The sequence below is a fragment of the Equus przewalskii genome, chromosome 9 (assembly GCF_037783145.1).
Source record: "Equus przewalskii isolate Varuska chromosome 9, EquPr2, whole genome shotgun sequence".
Classification (NCBI taxonomy): domain Eukaryota; kingdom Metazoa; phylum Chordata; class Mammalia; order Perissodactyla; family Equidae; genus Equus; species Equus przewalskii.
In genome coordinates, this window is record NC_091839.1 from 76,180,976 (window position 1) to 76,205,313 (window position 24,338).

General features: G+C 40.8%; 1 protein-coding gene across 4 annotated transcripts in view; it reads right to left on the bottom strand.

Moving 5' to 3' along the window:
- SAMD3 (sterile alpha motif domain containing 3) overlaps positions 1-24,338 on the bottom strand; it is a 48,143-nt gene that overhangs the window by 11,232 nt on the left and 12,573 nt on the right. For 2 of the 4 annotated variants that reach the window (XM_008518090.2, XM_008518091.2), the window contains exons 5-8: positions 15,235-15,420; positions 14,910-14,994; positions 10,744-10,836; positions 7,796-7,963 (exon numbers count right to left, since the gene is read on the bottom strand). In XM_008518090.2, the coding sequence (XP_008516312.1) occupies positions 7,796-7,963; positions 10,744-10,836; positions 14,910-14,994; positions 15,235-15,420 (532 nt within the window). The remainder of the gene's footprint in view (positions 1-7,795; positions 7,964-10,743; positions 10,837-14,909; positions 14,995-15,234; positions 15,421-24,338) is intronic. The other 2 variants (XM_070557063.1, XM_070557064.1) reach the window with 1 other exon arrangement.

Genomic DNA, 24,338 nt, shown 5'->3' on the forward strand with positions numbered 1-24,338 from the left:
TAGAAAATATTAGAAGCATTGGACTCTTTAAGCAGTTTTTGCATAATTTTCAATTCCATTTTATTTCTAAGCCAAAGAAAACTAAAACACAAAATACTGCATGACTTTCAAAGTTATGGGGTACATATACACCCAATAAGTAGGAAAAGAAAATGTTTTAAGAGAGAAATAAATTATAAGTGTCGTGTTAGTAATTTAAAACCTGGCAGTTGATTGATTGATTAACTGAGTTTGCAAACATTTGGAGCACTTCGGGATACCAGGACATCCTACACGCATTTATTTAAATTCCCGCATCACTGTCCTGGATATAGTATAGGCTAAAAACAAGCATAAGTTAAGTTCTTTAAGAAACTGCCACGACATTCCCAGCATATGTTTAATAAGATATTTCACATCAGAATGGGGCAAAATATTAGTTTTGTTTCCTCCATGTTTTAGACTCTGAGAAATGTCCTTACAAAGGCCACAGTGGAGATAATCTACTCCTAGTAATGAAGAAATGGAAAGAATCTGCGAATGAATTAGCTGAAAAAGCGAAAAGTAGTTATTTTTACTTAAAGTAGGATAATGTTTCCCTATGTTTTAAGCATTTTTATTATAACATATGGCAATGCTTTTCATAGTTCTCTCAACCTAGATATAGTACAAGGACACAAACTAGTCCTGGGGAGGCTGGCAGGATTGGCCAGATCCTGAAAAATGCCTCCATCACTTCATGAAGCCAGCCCGGAGAATCAGCAAGATGTGGATCCAAAGCCAGGCATACTGTGCTTGGGGCTCCTGGTACTACTCAGGATAGGCAAGATTATGCTGCTGTACCTAACAACTCCCAGAGCTTAAAGCAACAAACGTTTCTTTATCGCTCATGTGAGATGTCCATCTGAGGGCCCAGCTCCTCATCCTCCTCATCCAAGGAACACCACCCTCTAGAATGTTGTCAGTCATCACTGCAAAAAAAGAGAGGGGGAAGCTGGGGCATGGCATAGTGGATATTCTGTGCACATGTCACTTCCACTCACATTTCACGGGTCCAAGTCAGTTTTATGGCCATACTCAACTTCAAGGGAGCAAAGAAGCACAATCTTGTTGATTGTCTGGAGGAGACGAACTGGTTAAACTGGTGAGCAGCTGTGACGTCCACACTCCTCTGCCACTGGGTTTCTTGTTTTGTGAGAGTGTTGCTCTCCTTATAGTTCTGGCCAGCCTCAGACAGCGTTTTCTGTTAGCTATAGCCAAAACCATAAGAACTGAATGCCAGAACACCCAATTCTCAAACCAGACAACCATTTCCCAAATGAATTCTATATGCTGCAAAAATCCTTCAAATATGAAGAAGATATTTAAGACATTCCCAGATAAACAAAGACTGAGAGAATTGGTCACTAGCAGACCTACCCTCCAGAAATACCAAAGGTAGTCCTTCAGGCTGAAATGAAAGAATATTAGGCAATAACTCAAATTCCCATGAAAAAATAAAGAGCACACGTAGAGGTCACCACATAGGAAAATATAAAAGACAGTAGATGTGTATTTTCTGTTTGTAACTCTTTCTTTCTCCTGTCTTGTTTTAAAGACAGTTGCATGAAGCAATAATCATAAATCTTTGTTGATGGGCATATAATGTATAAAATGTGATTTATGTGACGATAACAGTACAAAAGGAAGGAGGATGAGGTTATACAGGGGCAAAGATTTTGTATGCTATTGTAATTAAATTCACACTAATCTAGATTATTATAAATTAATATGTTAGTTGTAATCCCCAGGGCAACCACTAAGGAAATAACTAAAAATGTGTATATCCTAAAAGAAACAATAAGGGAAATTAAACTAGTACACTAGAAAATATCTACTTAACACAAAAGACAGCAATAATGAAAGAATAAAATAACAAAAAAGAGACAACATATAGAAAACAAATAGAAAAGTAGCAGATATAAATCCTACCTTATTAATAATTACATTAACTAGCAGAATGGATTTTAAAATGATCCAGCTATATGGGGTCTACCAGGGACACACTTCAGATGCAAAGACATAAATAGATTGAAGTCAAAAAGATGGGAAAAGATACACCATGCAACCAGTAACCAAAAGAGAGCTAGAAAGGCTATACCAATATCAGACAAAATAAACTTGAAGACAAAAATTGTTCCTAGAGACAAAGGAAGATATTTTATAATGGAAAGAGAGCCAATCCATCAGGAAGATATAACAATTATAAACTTATATACACCAAATAAGAGAGTCCCAAAAATCATGTGGCAAAAACTGACAGAATTCAAAGTAGAAGGAGACAATTACAATAATAATAATAGATGGAGATTTCAATGCCCCACTTTCAATAATGAATAAAACCGCTAAACAGATGATAAACAAGGAACAGAAAGACTGGAACAACTGCGGATCCTGGAGAAGATGACACGGATTGTAGGAACTTAGAAGTGGATCTACAGATACACTATAAAACGAAGACCTCTGAGAAGATGATATCAAAAGGAGTTTTGAAGAAACTGATTAACAGGATTAAGTTACTTATTTGAAACTCTTAAAAAGAAACTAAGACTAAATTAACTGATAAAGATAAAATAATCTGTGCACTTAAAGATCACTTTAAAAGCCTCCAAACTGAGAAAATGTCACTGCAACTGGGAAAAGAAACAGAGAAAAGCAAAAGTTTCTGTAGAAACCGCAAAGTCCTTCCTGTACCGCTTCAAGAAAACAAGTTTTCACCCGATATCCAATTTAGAGTTAATTTACCCCACAAAGGAGGAGAACCTTGTCAAAGCAGATGAAAATCTCAGCCATAAATGTGAAGAACTGGACACCTGAAAGATCCAGGCCAAATTTTTTTCAGAAAATTTTCAAAGAAGCATTGGCTATTATCAAAGTCAGCTTATATCCCATGAGTGAAAAGTCTGCGATGATAAGTTGAGGGCTTTACCAGCTAAAAGAAACTTCAATAACTTAAGAGAAGAAAATGCATGCTTTACTCAAAGTATTAAAGAAGAATTTAAGCATTTCAAAAAGTATGTTTATAAACTGATATTTCAAATGGGGCATTTGGTAGAGGCCCAAGAGGACCACCAAGGAATCCTCTGGATGAAGAGATTCCCAAGAAAGAATGAGCATTACGCTGCAACAGTGTGAGGATCCAGGCCCAATGCCCCATGCAAACCAGACGCCACCCCCATCCCCACCCCAGCGTCAAAATGACAGAAGCAGGATCCCCCATCAGAGCATCTCCATCCTGTCACAGCAGGCCCTCCACAAGAACAAAACAGAGCTCATCCTGGTGCTCCTTGTGCTGGCAGATGCTCAGAACTTTCTTTTAGTCCAACCCTCCCACCTGGGCACAGCATCCCTGGCCCAGGCTCTAGTTCTCCTGTGAGGGGGCAGATGCTACAGAAGAGTCCCGGGGGTAGGTTCCTGAGAAAATGACCCCCTGTCCCTCCGCTTATTCTGAAAAATGAGGATAAATCTCCCCAGAATCCTCTCTACTGAGGGACTTCCCTGACCCAGCACATCTTCCAATGGCAAAAAAAATGTCTGTACACTAAGTTCGAAATGATACTAAGTACTATTGATTAAGTACTAAGTAATCAAATGGAATGTGGCAATGGTATAAGAACAGACTGATAGACCAATGGAGGAAGACAGAGTGTCCAGAACACACCCAAGTCTATTTGGGAACTTAATATGCAATAACAGTGGCACCATAAACCAATAAGAAAAGGATGGATTGTTTAGTAATTGGTGTTGAGATCCCTGCTTAACAGCACACACAAAGATGGACTCCAGATGACTCACCAATCTAAACAGGAAAGTGCGAACTATAAACAACAGCAGAAAGAGCAGGAGAATATCCTTGTGATTTAGGGCATGGGAGGGACTGCCTCCTGCAAATTAACAAGAAAAAGATGCCAACTCATTAAAAAATGGGCAATGGATCTAAAGAGGCCATTTTCTAAAAGGAGACACGCAAAAGTCTAACAAACATGTGAAGAGATGCTCGGATTCATTACTTCTCCAGCGAAATGCAAATCACAACCAGAATGAGATTACACCTTCTATCTATCAGACTTGGCAAAACCTAGAAGGCTGGCTAATGCCAAGAGTTGGCAGGAATACAGGGATATGTGCTACTAGGGGAGTGAGACTAACAAAGTCATTCTGGAGAATAATTGGTTAAATTAAGTGCCTCCATGCCCTCCACTCCTCTTCTGAGTGTTATTAAGAAAGAACACCCCAGGTAGTTCCCTAACTAGACATGCACGACCACGTTCTCTGCAGTGCCATTCATGGTCAGGGGGAAACGGGGCTTGAGTCAAGGAGGACTTGATAATCCTGACAATCACGGCCTAGAAATGCACATGGTAACACAAGCGACTCCTAAAGAGTGTCAGTGAAAAAAGTGAAACATGAATGAGGTATAGGATACCATTTACATTGTCAACAGTATATGAACTCAAAATGGTAGTACACATTTTGTAACACTTACACACAAATAGATACATATGAAATGTGTTTGAATGGTTGCCCAAGGACAGGTGGGGAGAAGGGCAGACAGGAGTGGGGACAAAAAGAAAATAATAGAACAAGAGAAAGAGCTAGCTCAGGACAATGACGATAATGTGCTGGGGAGTGGGGAGTGTCACTCACTCAACTTTAAGTAACACTTGAGGTTTTTCACAAAAAATACTACAGGACAAAGTATAATATAATTTCACTACACTGCCACATAGTTCTATACAATTCCTTCATCATGGAAACAGGATAATGGTGTCAGCAACTTATGAACTTACTCAGTTTACTGTTTTAAGAATCTGATTATATCTGTTTATAAACACATGAGGAAGTATAGTAAAAGACAATTACGCAAAGGAAACAAATTCATCAGTTCACAGGGTGACAAATTGCTTGGACCTAAAACCAAAAGTCAGATGCATAAGAGGCAACAGCACAGCTGTTGCATTTGGCTGCAGGACCGTACAAGCAGCGGTGACGTGAGCTCATGAGATTGGAAAAGGACTTTTAAACATTGCAAAATACCCAGTATTTTGCAGGATTAGTCTGGAAACATAGTCTGGGATTTGACAAATCTGTATGATATGATGATCAGTCTTCTCAGCAGAGGGATCTGAGGAACCAGGTGTGTTGAAGATTCACAGGGGGCTGCCTGGATGCTGCTGATGCTGCAGGTTTTGCAGCACAGTTTAGGCAGCGCTACACTGCCCTAGGAGTTACGGTAGAGGGAGGGTTCGGGATAAACCTCCGTGGCCGACACTCAGGCCCACACAAATTCTACAGCTGCCTGAGTTCTCTGTGGACGCCCACGTGAAGGACTAAGAAGCCCACCCTCCTTCAATGAGACATTTACTGTCAATTCCTTGGTAAAATTCCTCCCAACCGCCAAAGCAAGAACAACAGAAACAAAACAAATGAAAATTTCATCCCCTCCCTTATGCCTTCCCAAAATCTTCCTCCAGTTTAGCCAAACCCACTTCCTTTGAGGGAATGGCCTGACTCCTGGCTTCTTGCCTGCATCAGCATTTTCCATCTCTGCAGCACAGGAAATAACTCTTTTCTATCTTATGGAAATATTGTACCCAGTCAAGAAGTTTTAAAAGATTTGAAAGTTACCCAAGTGTACCTTAAGCCAAATATATTTAATTTTCAGACATCTTAAAAACATTAAAAAAGAACTATCAGAATTTCAAAATGGAGATCAGAAGTAATTTAGGCAATTCATCTGAAGGATAAAATTCCATGAGATAAGTAGTATATTCAAGGGATTTGTCGCTCCACTCTTAGTGTTCTTCCATTTGCTTAATCACCACGGAGGGTACAAAATGCAGAAACACATTGTTTCTGTAATATTCAAGTGTAAATTTTTCCCCATCCTTTAAAGCTTCGGCTTTACAGAAGGCTAGGTCATACCCAGGGATGCTACAGTCTTTAAAAACATTAGCAGCTCCATTTGTAAGGAGGAGGAAAGCAGATCCTTACCAATTAGACTTGTTCACCAGGAGTAATGTTGTCTCTTCAAATGTGAACATGACTACTTTATGATCTCTTTTCGTCCCCAAACTAAATTCTGTTGCAACTTAACTTATCTCGGGCCCTGGTACACTCAATTCCCTGTTCTTTTTGTAGCCAAAGCCCCTGTATAGGCCTCAGCAAGATTCATCTCAGGATGCAGGCATGCCTGGGGAACTAGAAGGGAGGAGCCACAAAAGGTGTAGTTACACGAAGAACTAAGGTGGTTTGGAGAAAGAAGAGAAAGGTGAGTATACTAACTGGTTCAACAGTGATGTGTCAACAAGAGAGGAGCTGCCATTTAGCCTGTGTCCCTGGGGTGATCTCCAACCCCACGGACTTACCCCTTCAGTTCTAATGCTGGGGACAGTTGCTAATTTCCCGATTTTACCATCATCCATTCCCGTGAATTGAGGTAGAACATGCATCATAGGAAAAGAAGGAAAACTGAATCTGTAAAATTTTAATTCATTTATAAAGGAACTCCATTTTTAGTATACTGAAAATCATTTTTTTGAGAAAATTTCTGCATAATATAATTCTGTTCCTTTACAAAGTGACTTTTTATTTTAAGAATATGAAAGATATTTTAAGATGAATGTAATTCTATCTCATCATGATTTTAGTTTATAATCGGAATATTGCATTCAAAGTTTCCAAAAAGTTACACAACTAACTTTAGGTACCTTTTCATCCGTCTTGTCTTTCTATCAAAGAGCACACATAAAATTATATGATCTTAACTGGCCAATCACTTGAAAACTATAATGAGATATTTAAAACACACACCTTCATCTAAAATTTTTCTTTGTGTACGATGCTGGGCTGAAAATATGTTTAAAAGTATTCCTGTCCCCTGGAGCTTTGTTAGTAATGCTAATAAAATTGAGATGGCCAAGGAGGCTGCTCCATTAGTATCAAATAAATATGCCAGCTGACAAAGGACATAGAATGTTTAGAGCGAGTGCATTCACTAACATAAACGTGTTGGATTGAATAGTCAGGATTTACATGTTCACGTTGAAATGAAGTAGAAATAGAATTGGGGAACCTGAGACTGAGCTTCTACACTTGGTGGTTGGGCATCCTTCCTGAGGACTTCAATCTACTTTATTGTCAGGAGATGTTTTGGTTTGTGAGAAGATTTTGGGGTTCTGAGGTAGCTAAGGAATATTTATAGGATCTCAGCTAATTAGGACCCAAGTGGACATTATGCACAGTACACCTGCCACTGAGGGAGGAATCTCCAGGCCCGGCCTGGGGCCATTGGCCTGAAGCTCCTCACGGCCACCTTCGTGAAGACAGGGCAATGTGGAGTTTTGCACCCATGCATGTGGATTTCCTTCCTCCCTCAAACCTGGAGACTGGAGGCAGCCTAACCCCTATAACACGAGGAGGAAAAGCCTTCTGTACAGTAAGAACAGCAAGAACACAGGATGCATTTCAAGATGAGAGGAAGATAAACTACCCAAGGACCAAGAACAGAAGAGTTTTCCAGGTCTTTTCAAGGTCATGAAAGAATAAACATGAGCTGTTCAATGACACACTCTGCTCAAATTGTTTTGGGAAGCCCTCTTTAGGAAATATTATCATTTATATTTTTTGCCATATAAGACATAGATTGTCTTGGTTTCTGACCACACCAAAAGGATATCTTTTATCTTGTTTCAATTATTTTAAATGCTATTACTTATTATTCCTAGTCAATCAATGAATCAATAAATTGTTAGATCAATTAAAGATTCAATCTTACTTTTATCTGCACAATTTTAATTTCATCCAATCTTATATCAGCAAGAGATTTCCTTGTCTGGCCTCTTCGGTGTCCAAATTTACACTTATTTCTCATGACTTGTTCATCATCTTCTATGGGTCTCCGAACATATTTAAAGCGGTCTTTGAGGGCTCGTTTCCATAAAAACTGTGTAAAATAACAAAACGGGACAGTTAATCTTCAAGGAGATTGGAATAATCCTGTATCAACAATAAAATCTTTATTCGTCTATCACGTTTGGGTTTAAAATTATTTTCACATCACAGTAATAGAAATAATATAGCTATCCTTTCCCTTATCCTCACAACAATCTCATGATATTGCTATAAAAATGGTAATCCCTAAATTATAAATAGGAAACAGAGTCAGAGAAGTGAAAACATCTTCTCAATGTTGTATAGCTATTGAGTAAATATATTGGCTCTTGAATCTAGATTTTCTAATTCCTAAAATTAGATATTTTCCACCTTCCCCTGCTGTCTCCACAAGGCACACCACTTTTCTAATAGGTTCTAGAAAAGAACTGAAACTGCTTTATGCATACATAGATTGATGAATTTTCTTTGAATGCATCAATCTATATATGACTCTTTCTGTCACTCCTTGAAATTCACCTTGGTGGATACTATTGGCATTCATGTCCCAAACATCCGTGGAGCATCTACTATTCCAAACACAAAGACCAGGCTCCTGCCCCGGGCAGGGGGAAGGGCAGGCCGAGCTGGCTTTCAGTGTAGCAGAGGGACAAGTAACTTCAACACAGAGTGAAAGAGCTATAATAGGGGAAGAGACAGCTTTGTGTTAGGAGACCACAGAAGACTTCCTGTAGGATGTGCATCTAAGCTGAGGCTTAGGTCTTAGGAGAATTCGGGGAACCGTAGAAGGGGAATGGAGATGGCATGGGGAAATACCAGGGGGGTGGATGAATAGAGGTTCCAGGCAGATGAAGCAGCAGGGACATCGGGGAGAGGAAGAGCTCGTGACACTTGGAGAGCTGTCAAGAGTTGTGCATGGCTGGAACACAGAGCTTAACATGCGGAATGGTAGAAGATGTGGTGCAGAACAAGGCAGGAGAGAGAAGCCTGCCCCATCCTGAAGGGCCAGGTTACTGCATAAAGAGCTTCAAAGGAATCTGGAAACAGATCTTTTCAAGCCACTCTCTGTGGACGGGCTACAGCAGACTCTCTCACAGGGACCTTTTGCCCTTGGTTCTTCTTCTAAAGCAATGGTTCTCCAACTTCAGCCTGAATCACAATCCCTGGAGGACACGTTGCTGGGCCTCACGGTCAGAGCCTCTAATCCAGTAGGTCAGGGGTAGGGCTGAGAATTTGCACTTCTTCCTACACGCTCCCAAGTGACGCTGTTGCTGCTGGCCCAGACTCTAGAGGTTCTGATTCAGTAGGTCTGAGTGCAGCCCAGATGTCTGTCTTTTCTAAAGCTTTGTAGATAACTCGGCCGCAGAGCCAGGTGAGGAAGCTCTCCTAGGCCACGTTGAGTAGGGAGAAGAGATGGTCTAATTTGAGTTCTGGAAGTATGTCTGGCATGTGGACTGTTTGGAAGACCAGAGACATGGACAATAGCTGGGAGACACACCTGGGCTTCTTCCTCAACACGCCAACACCCCTAATATTCTCTCCCTCTGCTGGGCCTTTGGTTTTGGTCTGGAAAGCTCTGTCCCTCTCTTTCTCCAGCATGCTGGTATCTGGTTAACTCTTGCTCTGCTCCGGATCTCAGCTCAGCCATCATCCCCTTATGAACTCTCTAACAGCTCATTTTTCTTGGTTACCAGCTCTCACCTTTCCTTGTCAACACTTATTGCACTGGGAATTTACCCTCATCTATATGATGTTTTTCTGTTTCTGTTTCCTTTCTGTTCTGTTCTTTTCATTCTTCCTTTCTTCATTTCTCCCTTTCCTTCCACCCTTCCTTCTACTATAGGCTCATGTCTGCTTGGCTCACCAGCCCAGCACAGGGCTTGATGCATCCTGGAAGCTATAAATACCAGATGCTTTGGGTCAGTCCTCTGCAAAGTAGAGGGACCCAGGTGTTGAAGCAACAGACTAGAAGCAAGACTCTGAGTCCTGGCCTTGCTTGGTAAGTAGCTCACTGTGTGAGGAGTGGCCCAACCCCTCAAAGCCAGAGCCTCAGAGCTGCCTCTCGGTCGTCATCTGCCCTGCAATGCCACGTGCTTGAATAGGCCCAAGAGTGGGTGCACGGAAGGAAGTGAGCCTTTGCAACCAGACAAGCCAGTATTCGCCTTCCCATCTTGGCCACTAGAAAGGGTGGAAGGTCGCTGGGTGACTTCAGGCATGTTTTCTGAGCTCTATTTCCTCTCAGGCAAATGGGAATGCTACTGAGATCACATTACTCCACTGTCTGGCACTTAGATTTGCCATTCCTGGTTCCCTGCCTTAAGTCCCAATCAGAGTTATTTCCTGCCCTTCAGAAAGCACTGGGACATAAATTGGGAAGACCCAGGGTCCGGGACTAGCTCTAGTATGTATTAACCAAGAAATCTTCAACAAGTAATCCCTCAGCCTTAGTTTCTTCAACTACAAAATGGAGCAATAAGATCAGTGCTGTCCACGGCACTGGGTTTTGGGTGGGGTCCAGTGAGTAGCTACTCCTGAAAGATATTTGTAAACTGAAATACTGCTCATAAAACCTTCAACAGCCCAGTGAGGAGTGCTGTGGGCTGAGGGTGGGGGATGGCTGAGGCCCTGATTAAGCTCTTGAGTATGCATGAGTCAGAGATGCTTCATCATCTCCCACAGGCTTGCGGGTCTGGACTCGGCCATCACTGTTTTCCAGCAGCACGGAAATAACGGATGGCTGATATTTCTCTTAGCCCTGAAATATGAACTAGTGCAAATGCATTTTTTCCCTCCTGTTTCCTACAGCTCTGAAGTTCTTCTAAACCTGCTGACCTGGTGGGAGGTGTTACGGCAGTCAACGGCCAGGAGATTTTTACATTGCCAATTTCTTCCTCCCAGCCTCTCCCTTCTCTCCGTATTAGCTGCCTGATGGGGAACAGAAAAAAGACAAATCAAATACGGTTGTCCACATGAGAACTCTGTCAGAGAGTATTTACTGAGCATCTGCTACACGCCTGGGACCGTGAGTTCCCTACACACACAGATGCCCCAGTAGAACTATCTGTGTCATCGAATAATCAGCCCGCTTCTTCATACTTTTCCAGCTACAGGGATGTGGAAAGTGTTACATGGATGCGGCTCTCCTCCAATCGCTCTGAAATAAAAAATAGCCCTGAACTATAAGCCTCCTGATCTGATACGTGAAGTAGTCCATGGCGTCACCAGCAGATCTTTGCCCAACATTTTAAACCCAAATAGAATCCTTAGGAAACATTCAGACGGGCCCAGAATATGGATCACCTTACACGGCAACTGAACTAGACTTGTCCAAAAAGTAAATATCAGGAAAAACAGAAAAGGGCAGGGATACTGTTCTAGACCAAAAGAAATTAAAGAGACAAATTCACCAAATACCATACATAGTCCTTGATTAGTTTTTATAGCAAAAAAATCCATTTCAAAAACATTTTCTGAATATTTGGAGAAATGGGAATATGCATTATCTATGATATTATGTAATTATTGCTAATTCGCTTATGTGTAAAAATGGCATTGAGGTTCGACAGGAGATTGTCCTTATCCTTACAGGATGCACGCTGAGGCATCTGGAAATGGCATCTGCAACTTGCTTTTTTTTAAATGCTCAGCCAAAACAAACAAACAAGTAAGTATGAGAGAGGAAAAATAAATATGGCAAAATGTTAATACCTAGTGACTCCAGATCAGTGACTCTCCGTCATCAGTGACTCCACCCCCTCCCAGGACACGTTTGACAATGTCTAGAGACACAAAGGTTGTTACACCATGGGTTAGGGAGCTCCTCATACCTCTGGGTGCCAGGTATGCTGCTGCATATCCTACAGTGCACAGGACAGCCCCAAGCACAAAGAATTATCCAGCCCAAAATGTAAATACTGCCGAGACCGAGAAACCTTCCTCTAGGTAAAGGGTATGTGGGCATTCACTGTAGCTTTCTTTCAACTTTGGGGTATTTTTGAAATGTTTCAAAATAAAAAGTTGAGAATAAAATTAGCCATAAAAACAACCAAGTGCTCACTTGCTTTCTGGCCCTCTCTCTTTCTCTCTCTCTCACACACACACATTAACATTCTCAGAAACTTTCTACACCTTCCCCTGTAACATTAGAAACACACCCTCTCGCCCACTTGCAGGGAGAATTTGGGTAAACAGCTGCCGTGCCCCAGACTCTCCCCCTTCACTCAGTGTGCACACACTGGGGCCACAACCTGCTAAGCAATTTTGCAAGTCTCTTTATCACTTAACCATCTCTAGTTAATGCCACCGGGAACAGATGTGGGTAAAATGCACACAGGGTCAAAGTAAGCATTATTCATTCCTTTCTATTTGTCTCACTTCGATAACCATGAAACTAAAGGTCAAAATGTAATTGGATAGAAACGTATTCGCTTATATATATGCAAAGATCCTCTGGAAGGCATCTTCAATAATACCGGTTGCTTCTGGGGAGGAGAACTGGGTGACTGGAGGAGAGAGGTGGGAGGGAGACTCTCCATTCATATCCTTTCATAGCTTATGAATTTTGATCTCTGTGAATGTATAACTTATTGAAACAGCAAATTTAAACTATTTTTTTTAAATGCAACTAACTCTATACACAGTACCATTGATTAGTTAGCAGATATCATATCTCAAGTGTAGAAGGAATTCTTAGAATCAGTTTTATCAGCCATATCAAGGCGATTATCAATGTTAAGGCTCTAGGTTTGTTTGGATTTTTTGGGCAAATTTGGATTATTTTATAGTGCGCTTTTATATGCAACGGCATATTTTAAGAAAAGACGTCATATGAGAAGCAAGGATATCTGAATTCTAGTCTAGGCTTTAACACTTACTGGATCCAGACCTGGGATCCAATACCTTGCCAGGGTCTGGGCAGTGAAAAAGAATCTTTGAGGCCCTCTCCCACTCAGAAAATTCTATGATTCTGTCCATGTATAATGAACCTCTCTTAGAAAGAAAGAGAGGAGAAATAACGAGAGAAAGAAAACAGAAGCCTTAATTTTTTTATATTCAGATATTGACATTTATCCTTTGTTATTCAAATTGAAACTAATTGCTTAAATTCTGTCTTCAAGAAAGCACAGCAAAAATATTTTCTCACAGATATATGTGATGATAAGGTACAAAAAGACATCTATTGGGGCTGGCCCCATGGCCTAGTGGTTAAGTTTGGCACACTCCACCTTGGCGGCCTGGTTCATAGGTTTGGATCCCAGGCATGGACTTAGCACTGCTTGTCAAGCTATGCTGTGGTGGCATCCCACATACAAAATAGAGGAAGACTGGCACAGAGGTTAACTCATGCTAATCTTCCTCAGCAAAAAAAAAAAAAAGACATCTATCTTATTTAGATCTGACTACCAATGCATATGTATAAGGCATAGAGAGATATAAGGAATAATGGACAGTATATCTTTATGTGCACATAGCTACAGCTTCCCATAATTGTTCCTTAAATCATACAGTTCCAGTGTCATAAAACACTCTTTTTTTTTTTTACCACTTTATTTTTGAGTGTACAGTTCAGTAGCATTCAGCATATTCACATTGTTGAGCAACAGAGATCCCAGGCTTTTAAAGCCAAGAGACACATAGGTGCAGATGGCAAACTTTGTCTGAAGCCTCTGGAGCAGCGTTTCTCAACACTGGCTGCACATGAGAATCTTTTGAGAATTTTTTTTTTTTCTGGTGAGGAAGATTGGCCCTGAGCTAACGTCTAGTGCCAATCTTCCCCTTTTGCTTGAGGAAGATAGTTGTTGAGCTAACATCTGTGCCAATCTTCCTCTGTTTTATGTGGGACACAGCACATAAAACAGTGTGGCTTGATGAGCAGTGCAATGTCCGCACCTGGGATCCGAACCTGTGAACCCCACATAGCAGGAATGGAGTGTGCAAACTTAACCACTATACTACCAGGCTGGCCCCAAGAACTTTTAAAAATACTAATGCCTGGGTCTCTTCTTCAGATAAACTAAATCTGAGTCTCTGGGGATCCTAATGTGCAGCGGTTGTTGAGAATGGCTGCTCCAGAACATCTTTAGGACCTGTTTTTGTCAGGACATCAGAGATGTGAGAGGGCCAGGTGAGGCTGGAGCTCAAGACCTCAAAGCCAGACAACTTCTCCGTTGGGTCTAATCAGAAGGCAAGAAACACTGCCCTGAGGATAGCACTGATGTAGGTGCCGTCCCTTCCTTCTCTTTCCGGGCATCACATCTCAAAGATCCTTCCTAGAGACTCATCCTTATGCCTGAGCTTCCAAATGGCGTTGAGAGAGAGAGAGAGAGAAAGATGAGGACACAGAGAGATGAAGAAGGCAAAGGAAGGGAATGGGGGAGTGATAAATGAGTGGAGCACAGAGGATTTTTAGGGGAGTGTAAATACTCTGTAAGATACTACACTGATGGATACATGCCATTGTCCACTTGTCCAAACCCATAGAATATACAACACCAAGAGTGAGCCCCCATGTAAACTCTGGACTCTAGGTGATTATGATGTTTCAATGTAGGGTCATCAGTTATAGCAAACGTACCACTCTGTGGGGGATGTTAATAATGTGGGAGGCTATGTGTTGGGGGCAGGGCGTATATGGGAAATCTCTGTAACTTCCTCTCAATTTTGCTGTGACCCTACATCTGCTCTAAAAAATAAACTCTCTATAAAAAAAAAAGCAAATGAACACAGAGAGAGAGAGAGAAAGTATCAAAAAGAGAAGAGAGAGGGAGAAGCAAAGAAAGAAACAGGGAGAGACAGAGCTGAAAAGATAGAATCGGAGAGAGAAAAGACAAGAGACAAAGAGTCAGAGAAATAGACAAAACGAAACAGATAGAACGAGATAGATAGACAGAGAGAGAAACTGAGGAAAGGGAGATTCAGGCATAAAAGGACTGGACCGCACAAAGCGATTACTTGATGATGGGCTGAGATTAACACAATGGCGCCATGCGGCCACTTACAAAGCCACAGCCGTCCTCGTCCAGGAAGGGGTGGGCCTGCAGCAGGGCGTTGACCACATCGTTATACTGCTGGCTGGTGGGATATCTGTTCAGTGCAACGGAAAGAACATTTTTCACTTCAAGCAGCCCACATTCCTTCTTTTAAGTGAGTCTAAATTACACTGACTTTTCTGGAAATCTTTCTATGTAATATATATTAGACATTCAAATATTGGGCAATGTTGGACTTACTACCACTCTGTCATCCAAAATCTGAAGAGAATTCTAGTCTACTCTGAAAACAGACCGTCTCCCGAGGCAGCAAGGCTGGCCTGTTGTCACTCACAGTGAGCCTTCCAGGTACTTGGTCATGTCGGCCTGGAGAAACTCGATGATCCTTATCCTCACGCTGTGATCAGGACACTTCTCTTCTGCTAACATGCACTTGACGTCATAGGGAAACTCTGGTAAGACATAGGACTTAGTCCATTGTAGCGCTTTATTCCTTGCTACAACATGTTTCACATTCCTTCTGTTAAGTAAAAACACGAGTCAATGAGTGAAATTCTATTCCAAATATATTCAACTTATTAATTTTCTGCACCCTGAGAACTTGTGATATAAACCACTTTCTGGAAGCCTAAATATATGGTAGTCATCAATCTATCTTCCATCCATTTACAAATGTTTGAGGGTTCATTAGGTATCTCTGCTTTCTTTCCCTTTGTACACACATAAATACTTACAGTTCTGGAAAACAATGTCATAATAATACAGACTTTAGAATAAAGCCTGAAGTTGGAAAGTATATTAATCTCTATATGTTGAAGAGGTAGTATGTCACGCATGGCCAAAAACTGAACAAGGTATCAAACAAAAAGAGAAAAGATACGATTCAGCAAAATAAATGAGGCATACAATAAAGTCTCAGAGCATGATTAAGAAAATTCTTCTTCTAATTAATTTATTCTGCTGCTGTTTATAGTGAAATACAAGATCCACCTAATTTAGTTGGTCTTGGCTATTTTAATAAGGTAAGCTTAGTTTATAAATTAAAAATAAGTGTTAGATATTCTGATTTCATTCAGATGAAGTTTCTACAAAACGCTACAGAAAACGACAGTTACAGAATGCAGACCAGTGGTCAGCTGGGGCTGGAGTGGGAATGGAGATTGACTGCAAAATGGCTTGAGGGAAGTTTTTAGGCTGACAGAATTGTTCCAAAATGGATTGTGATGATGGGTGCACAACTGTATAGATTTGCTAATTAACTAAGCTGCACACTTTAAATTGGTGAATTTTATGTGATATAAATTATACCTCAATAAGGCTGTTTATAAAATTAAGTATCAGAACTACTTTACCACCTTAAAGTTAGTGACTGATCATTAAGTGTGTAAAAAGAAGCCATAGTAAAATCTCCAGGCAACAGTTCCTCAGAGGCCCTACGCAGCTTTCAACCCATTTCACAAAAAGGATTGATTGGGATGCAAGTGAAGGAATAGAGGCAAGCCAAGTGGACGACAAAGGACAAAGAGATTTCCTAAATTAGCTAAGTAGGTTAATTTTCTGGCACAGCTATGGAATCCTTAGTGGTCCAAACAAAATCCAGATGAGTTTCGAAAGACCGGGCTTCCTTTAGAATTTTAGGTCATAGTTTGTAAGAATGCATGAGGTATAATGAAACAAGGGAGTAAAGAAAAGAGGAGAATGCACTCTCCTCTTTTCTCACGATAAGCCCTCTCTGCTTTTTTCCCACTTTGGCAGTCACGGTATCAGCGGTGAAAATATGTCCTGGCTAAAATATGCACATAGATAATTCAACGCTTGGTTCAATTCAGCAACAGACAATTCTCAGACAAAATCTGTGCTTCAGCCCAAACTACCTTCCAATATGCTTCTCTGTCATTTCATTCATTCATTCAGTCAACATTTATTGGGGGTCTACTATATGGCAATTACTCTTCTACAATCCTTGTTTTCTTTCCCATTTTATTGACTTATTTCTTTCTTCCTTATCTACTCAGACCAACGGCGTAAAGTCCAGCAAATTTTGTTAGCTGTATTTTGTGTCTTCCCAAGAGTTCTAAAAGTCCCAAGAAGAGGGACTCAGCAGAAATTAAAAATACATTCGAATTTGAAAGCAGGTAACTGCAGGCACGATTGTTTCCCATCCACAAAATGATATTTGCATTGGATTAAAAACATCTTGACTGTGAGTTTAAGATTATTCTTAATATCTTAATTAAGGTAGAGTTGAGCAGAAACCGAAAGAAGTCAGCCCAAAATAAGTGCAGGTAGCAGAAAGCAATCCCACACTAAGAGGACATGAATATTTCTGTTCCCCGCTCAGAGCTAGTCCCACCTCAGAGGTAGTGCTCTTCAATAAAAGCCACCACAAAATAACAGATCTCTAATCCAGTGGGGCTCAATCCTGGGTACGCAGTGAAATCAACTGGAAAGCTTTTAAACCACGTTAATGGCTGGGATTGATCCCAGTCTAATTGAATAGGAGTCTACCGCAGTAAACACTCTGTTTATATGAAAAGTTTATGTTTTAATAAAATAAAACTTGTAATAAAGTTATGCTGATACATTTGATAATGGGCAGTATCATTATTGCAGTATGCGATAATTTAAAAAAATTATGAGATAGGAGTTTTCATGAAAAGCTCATTGACGCTTAAAAGTGTGTCTAACTTTAGTAAGAGTGAAAAAGAATCTAATGCTTTTGCTCCCAAAGAGTAGACAGTATGGGGCTCACCTAGGCTAGGGAAGATGGCCTTACTAAGAATGGGCCCAGCTGAGCCGTGGCAGGGAGCAAGAGAGACACATACGTTACGTGAGGGCAAGGACTGTTTGTTCTCCCCCAAGTGTATACAACTTTGCTTAGTAGAGCTGGTGCACGATGGCTTCTGTTGAAAGAATGAACATGGCCAGCTGGAAGAAGGAGTTATCTGAGCACGGCTGAATTCAATTTGCTCTTGGCAATATTTTGAACATTTCAGTGGTTCTTTATTGCATTGCCTACACTGGTAATGCAACTCACCGTTTAAGCTCCAAATATGTCCCTCATACCACTTCCATTCTGCTTTTCCTTAACCTCTTGCACATTAATCTCTTATGAATCATTTTACTGAGACTGCTTTCTCGAAAGTCAGGAATGACTTCCTAATTTACAAATCCAGCACCTTTGGACAATGGCCTTTATCAAGACCTCTCTAACTGCGTTTAGCACTATTGCCCACCTTCTCACAGCCCTCTTTTCTTTCTCATCTTCCTTGGCACTATTTTACTTTCCTGCCTGTCTTCCTCTCTCGCCAACAACTTGTTTGTTTTATTTGCTGACTTATTCTTCTCTTAACTTCTGGGAGAGTTTACACATGGCGTGGTCTTTGCCCCCTTAATCCTCAGTATTGATCAACGCTTTGTCCCTTGGAGAACTCATCCATCCCCAGGGCCTCAGCTCTGAGTTCTACGTTGAAGGATTATAAATCTATCATCAATAATCTTCTCTTTCCCATGCTCCATCCCAGATCTCCAACAACTTGTACCTTGTTCATTTCATACACAACATGTCTAAAATAATTCATAACCTTCTATTTTTCAAAGCCAGTTTTCCATTTGCTATAAACTGAATTGTGCCCCCCCCGAAATTCATATATTGAAGCCCTAATCCCCCAAATGTAGCTGTACTCGAAAATAGGACCTCTATGGAAATAATTAAGGTTAAACGAAGCCCTGATGTGATGGGATTAGTGTCTTCATAAGAAGAGACATCAGAGAGCATACTCTCTTTCTCTCCCATGTAAGGACACAGCGGAAGGTGGCCATCTGGAAGCCAGGAAGGAAGCTGTCACCAGAAACTGAATCAGCTGTCACCTTGATCTCGAACTTTCCAGTCTCCAGAACTGTGAGAAATAAATTTCTGTTGTTTAATCCCCCAAGTCTACAGTATTTTGTTATAGCGGCTTGACTGACCAATACACCATTCCAATTGCTTTTTACCTCTTCCTCTTGGCAGCTCAGGCTCAACATCTTTGTCCTTTTTATCTTAATTCCTCACACCTAGGCATCATGAAAATTTCCCTACATCTCATCTCTTGTATTTGCCTACTTTTCCGCATGGTTCATGTTACTACATTCATCCAGGCATTCATTGCTCAAATGTGGACTACTTCAATAGTCTAATAGCAGAGTTCTGCTTCTGGAATGGCCTAATTAGCTCACACTGGACTAATTATTCCATGAATAATAATCATAAACATCGGACAAAATACAAAAAAATTAACTGAAAACACTGGAGAGTGAAAAAAAGCAGGCAGATTCTGAAGAGGAGTCTACAGAAAAGGAAGATGTGGAATGATGTCCTTTTTGTGACTTTTGACCTGAAGGCAGGCCTCAGGCAATGCTGCTACTACTCTAATAGAAATCCAGCAGTCTTTCTGGACTGCGGAATTAGTGGACAGAGTTTGGGGCAACCACATCTCTGGAAAGGGAGAGGAGAATCCCAGAAAGGAGAGAGCTATGAGGGGAGACTTCAAATTCTGTGTATAAACTGTTAACATCACTGCCTGATCCTGAACCACACATGTGCACAGCCAAACTAAGAATAAAAGGATTAAACTTAGATTTACACTGATACCCAAGAGACAGTTTTCAGTTTAAGTCTAACCAATTTTGTTTCTTGCTAAACCAAACTAACCAACAACCAACACTCTTTGGGTGCATAAGAAAGAATGAAGAGTCTCCACATTGTAACATTCACAATGTCCAGGGTATAATCCAAAATGGTTTAACATGCAAAAGAAAAGGAAAAGGAAAGAAAAAAAAAACCCACAACAACCCATAAAAGTGTGACCCATTCTCAAGAGTAAAGACAATTAACTGGGTATGATGCTGAGATGATCCAGATGTCGACAAGGATTTTAAAGTAGCTATTATAATAACGTTTGGTGACTTGAAGGAAAATATGCTAGAATGATTAAAATGATAGGAAATTTTAGCAGAGAAATGGAAATTACTTAAAAAACCAGATAGAAATTTTAGAGGAGAAAATTACAAAATTTGAAATAAAAAACGTTCTACATAGAATTAACAGCAGAATGGAGATTATATATAAAAGAGTCAGTGAGCTAGAAGGCAGAGCAATAGAAATAAGCCAATCTGAAAAATAAAGAGAAAAGAGATTGAAAAAATAGGGTAATAGCTCATTTTCTAATTCCATCTTCTCATACTTTATCCCCCTGCATAGCCATAAAACCTTCTCCTCCTTGACTTTCTACTCAATTTTACATAAACATGGATTTCATCATGTCATCAGTGGAGGGGCCATGTGGAGATGGCCAGTGGCTTCGTAGGGTTACTCCTTGACCAAAGACATAGCCCAGTGTCCCTGTACACTAGGCCAGTCTAGCTTGACACAGTAACCATGTCTGAGAGAAAGAAGCAACTCCAGCTCTGGGCCCATGGCTCCTGGTCTGATTGAATGACCGCAACAAATTCTGCCAACTCAGAGCTGGCTATCTGGACAGGTTAAGAAAGTTGTCAACAATGCTATTCAAAAGTAAAATCTCTCTGCAACTTGCCAGTCTCCCAGATTCCTATAGAGAAGCTCTTTCTGGGACTGGGGGGCCATGTCATAATGATAAAACGGTTGCCCAGGGGGAATATCCATAGGAAAACTGTCCCCAGAGAGAAGATATACAAAAACCAAACAGAGCTGAAAGAGAAGCATATCCCATGGATAGTTGGCTGTTGCTGGCCTCTTACATTTGTCCAGATCACATAGTAGATTTTGCTCTGATTTAATGAACGCTTGGCCTATCCCTTCAACTGTTGTCTTTTGATGCAGTTTATTCTGAAGGGCCACTCACTGGTTATCTGTCTTTGCTCCTATGACTGGAGCTGAGTTGTCTCTGGGCTTGTGTGATCTGATATCTGTACCTCATGTATGAGCCACTTGCAGTCCAAATATCCAAGAATCCAGCATTTCTAGAAACTATTCCCTGCCTGTTAAAGAAATTCAAATACCTTTTTTCAGGTACTGAACAATTGCTGGGATTAGACGGGAGACAATATGGAAATTTAACTTCAAATCTTCAAGTCCCACAGTTTAAAGACCAAGAATGTGAGAAAGCTGAAACTTCACAGTCAATACTTGATCATACTAGATGTTTTGCCTTTTGTGACCCATCATGCAAACTTCACCCTTTTTCCAGTTGTTATAGGCATGATAATCTCCCTGTTTCCTGACAACATAACCCATACATTGAGTGACACGGTGATTTAGGATTCTCCCGTCCTTAACAATCAGACACCGTGCATTGAACATGGTAAACAGGCCATCAGGGACCCCATGTGTATGTTCACCTCTTTGACCAATAGCATCTTCAGCATCTGGTCTCCCTGAGAGTAGAGTTACTGCTTCCTATTTCTAAGGGCAGCTCTGAGCCAGGCCCATTCTTCCTTTAATCAGCCCTTTGGGTTTTTGGGACTCTCCAAGGAGAGGAAAATAGCTATCATTTGTTAACATATTTGAATGTAAAAACGTGTGTTTGGAAGGAAAAATGTGGAACTATTCTCTGCATTAAAACCCCATTTGGGGCTATTTAGTATTGGCAGTCACTTTACACCCATAAAAGCAGACAATCTTGCTTTAGGGAGAATGTGAACTCTTGAACCTCCAGACCAGAAAGCATCAGTGTTTCTTGATGAGTAAAAGGAAATCTTAAGAGTCCAAAACTGTTGCTTCCAATTTAGGTGACTCTTACATTCAAGGGAATTTTCTCATTCTCCCTTTATTCATCTCCTCAAATAAAGCAGGTGATAGGATTGCAGACTCTATGAGAAAAAATAAAATTCTTAGTGTGTAACTTCTTAACATCCCAAACTTGAATGCCTCATAATAATAAGTAGAACAATTTATAATATGGCTCAATTTTGTGTGCTGTCTTATTATCAACTGTTACCCAAAATTAATTCCCAGATCCAGTCAAGATACAAGCACAACTAAATCTCCAGAACACACTATGTATGTGTCAGCAATTGTTCCTCTCATCCAGAGTGCCCTGAGTTTCCCTCATTCTTCTAGGCTCCTGGTAAGCCCCCTCCTCAGGGAGATTCTCCTCCCAGCCTCCTGGCACTCTGGAAGTCCACCTTGTCTGAATCCACCACATGGCCTGGGCCAACGCCAGCCCCATGGACACTCAACTGTTCTTGGCTCCCTGTTTTGATTTCCCTATGTCTTTCTTGAGTGGAACAGTTTGTGACAAAAATGTTGTAGAAAGGTCTAGGAACATTTGAGAGAGATATAGAGTATTAAATGTGACATGTAATGTATAAAATATTAATGTAACATGTAATGACAGTTAAAGAGACAGCCTTTAGTTCCATAAACTTACATTTTCACACATAAAATTGACACCTTTCAAAAGAGAAATTTCTGTTAGATTGAAAACAGCCCACCCATGACAAAGAAGCCACTGACTAGCAAGGCGCCAAGCCAACACACCACTGAAAAGAAGTGCCAGAATAATAAACTCTGAAGTTTGAGATTGGAAAACTGGTGGGACACAAATGCTAGAAAGGCAGATCTGGGTTTGGAGTGGGGTTCTATGGGTATACAAAGGGTATCTAAGAATTAGGCTGTGGCTATGGAGAATCACAAAAACATCACATACCACCAAAAAAAAAAATCTCCCCATGAGTTTTCTCAGCATCTCAGCAGGCTTCAGCTGCATCCCATATGCCTTCCTTACCGAACCAATGGCAGAGTTCATGTCACACTTGATTGAACCCTAGTTGACTTTTGCAGTCATAGGCAGCTTATGAATCATCCCTGCATTCCTAGATTTCAGGGTGCCCACTTGGAGATAATCTGCTACCTTAAGGGACTATGATGGTTTTCTAGGTTTGTAAAATGGTATTGCTTTCTGGTCCTCAAGGGAGAGGAGCAAGGGACAAGAGGAATACCTTGCCATGAAGAACAGCCTTTCTGGTTAGAGGGCTTGGTCTTCACATCTGAAGTACCCCCAGCGGTAGTACTCCCACAGGTGGAAGAGAAAGCCGTGACAAATACCATGTTCTCCAGGGACTAAGCAGGAAGATTGTGTCACACAAGCCACTCTATTCTGAAAGCCCATTTTCATTTTCTTTTTCTCCACACCCAAACTTGCAGACTTTATACACTGAGGATGGAATAGATGGGGATGCCCAGCTTTGTATTATCAACTCAAACTAAATGGCATGGAACCACAGCAACCCAAAAGCTTAAATGTTTTTGGAGCATAGAAGAAGAGAAGGGAAGCTAGAGGAGATTTAGACATCTATCTAAAGTACTTGCTGTCATCTTACCCTAGGACAGAAAGGATGTTATAATACATATCTTCAAAATAGTGACCAAACTTCACCAAACTATACATTAAGCAGAAATGTTGCTTCTGTGTTAATCATGCCAGAGCTCTGGGAATTGCCTGTTTTACTTTACCTAGGCAAGACTTTCCCCTGCTAAGAAAACAAAGGAAGTAAGAAGTTTTGAAAAGCCCGATAAAGAGATATAAACCAACGAGCAAGGTGAGATGCCACCTCTGAAAATAGTGACAATGTCACCACAATACATGCATGGATTATGAAGGAATGCTGTTTTGTTGCTATAGCTGATGGTACCCACCACTAATTCAGAAAATGTTTGTTCCATATTCTCAGCATTTTGATGTTTGCTTTTAATTTGCATTTTGTAGCTCTGGGCTTTCACATCTGCCATGCAATCTACGATACTTCCAGAGGAATTTATTTCCTGAAATGCATGTGTGAACACAAGCAAGCATGAAGGCAGGGTAGAGATGTGGATGGCACCAGGCACTGTGCTGTGTCACAGACACACAGACACCTCTCAAATCCTCCCTGTCCCTGGTTGCCAGTGTGAGACTCGAGGACCCAGGATCCTTTGGGGCCCTGAGTAATCAAGAAAAGTAACATAAAATAAATAAATCATTTGTTTCCTCCCGTTCCCCAATTCCTCTTAGTATTGGCAGACAAGCAAAGATTCAGAAACTTCTGGTCTTTACCTTCAATATTTACACTTACTAGCGTGACAATCGCAAAAACAGGTCTCACAGAGCTATCATATCTGAGTCCCTCTTTTACTGTTTTATTCCTCATTAATACATAAGAAAAAGTACTGAGACGTGACTTACTCAGTTGTTGCAAAATGGCTCAGGACTACTATTTTGTAGTTCAGAAGTATCAAAATCTAGTAGTTCAGGGTTTAGTGGATCTAGGCAGGTTTTGTTCAATCCACCTTCATACTACTAGACTTTTGGATCCTGACCTCACATACATCCTCAGAGCATCATTTTGGGGAGCCAGGGTAGAAAACTTCACTTCTCAAATCTGGCCCAGAGTGCTGGTTTTATGTGCCTTGTAGGGCAAAGCCTTCAGAGTCTTGGT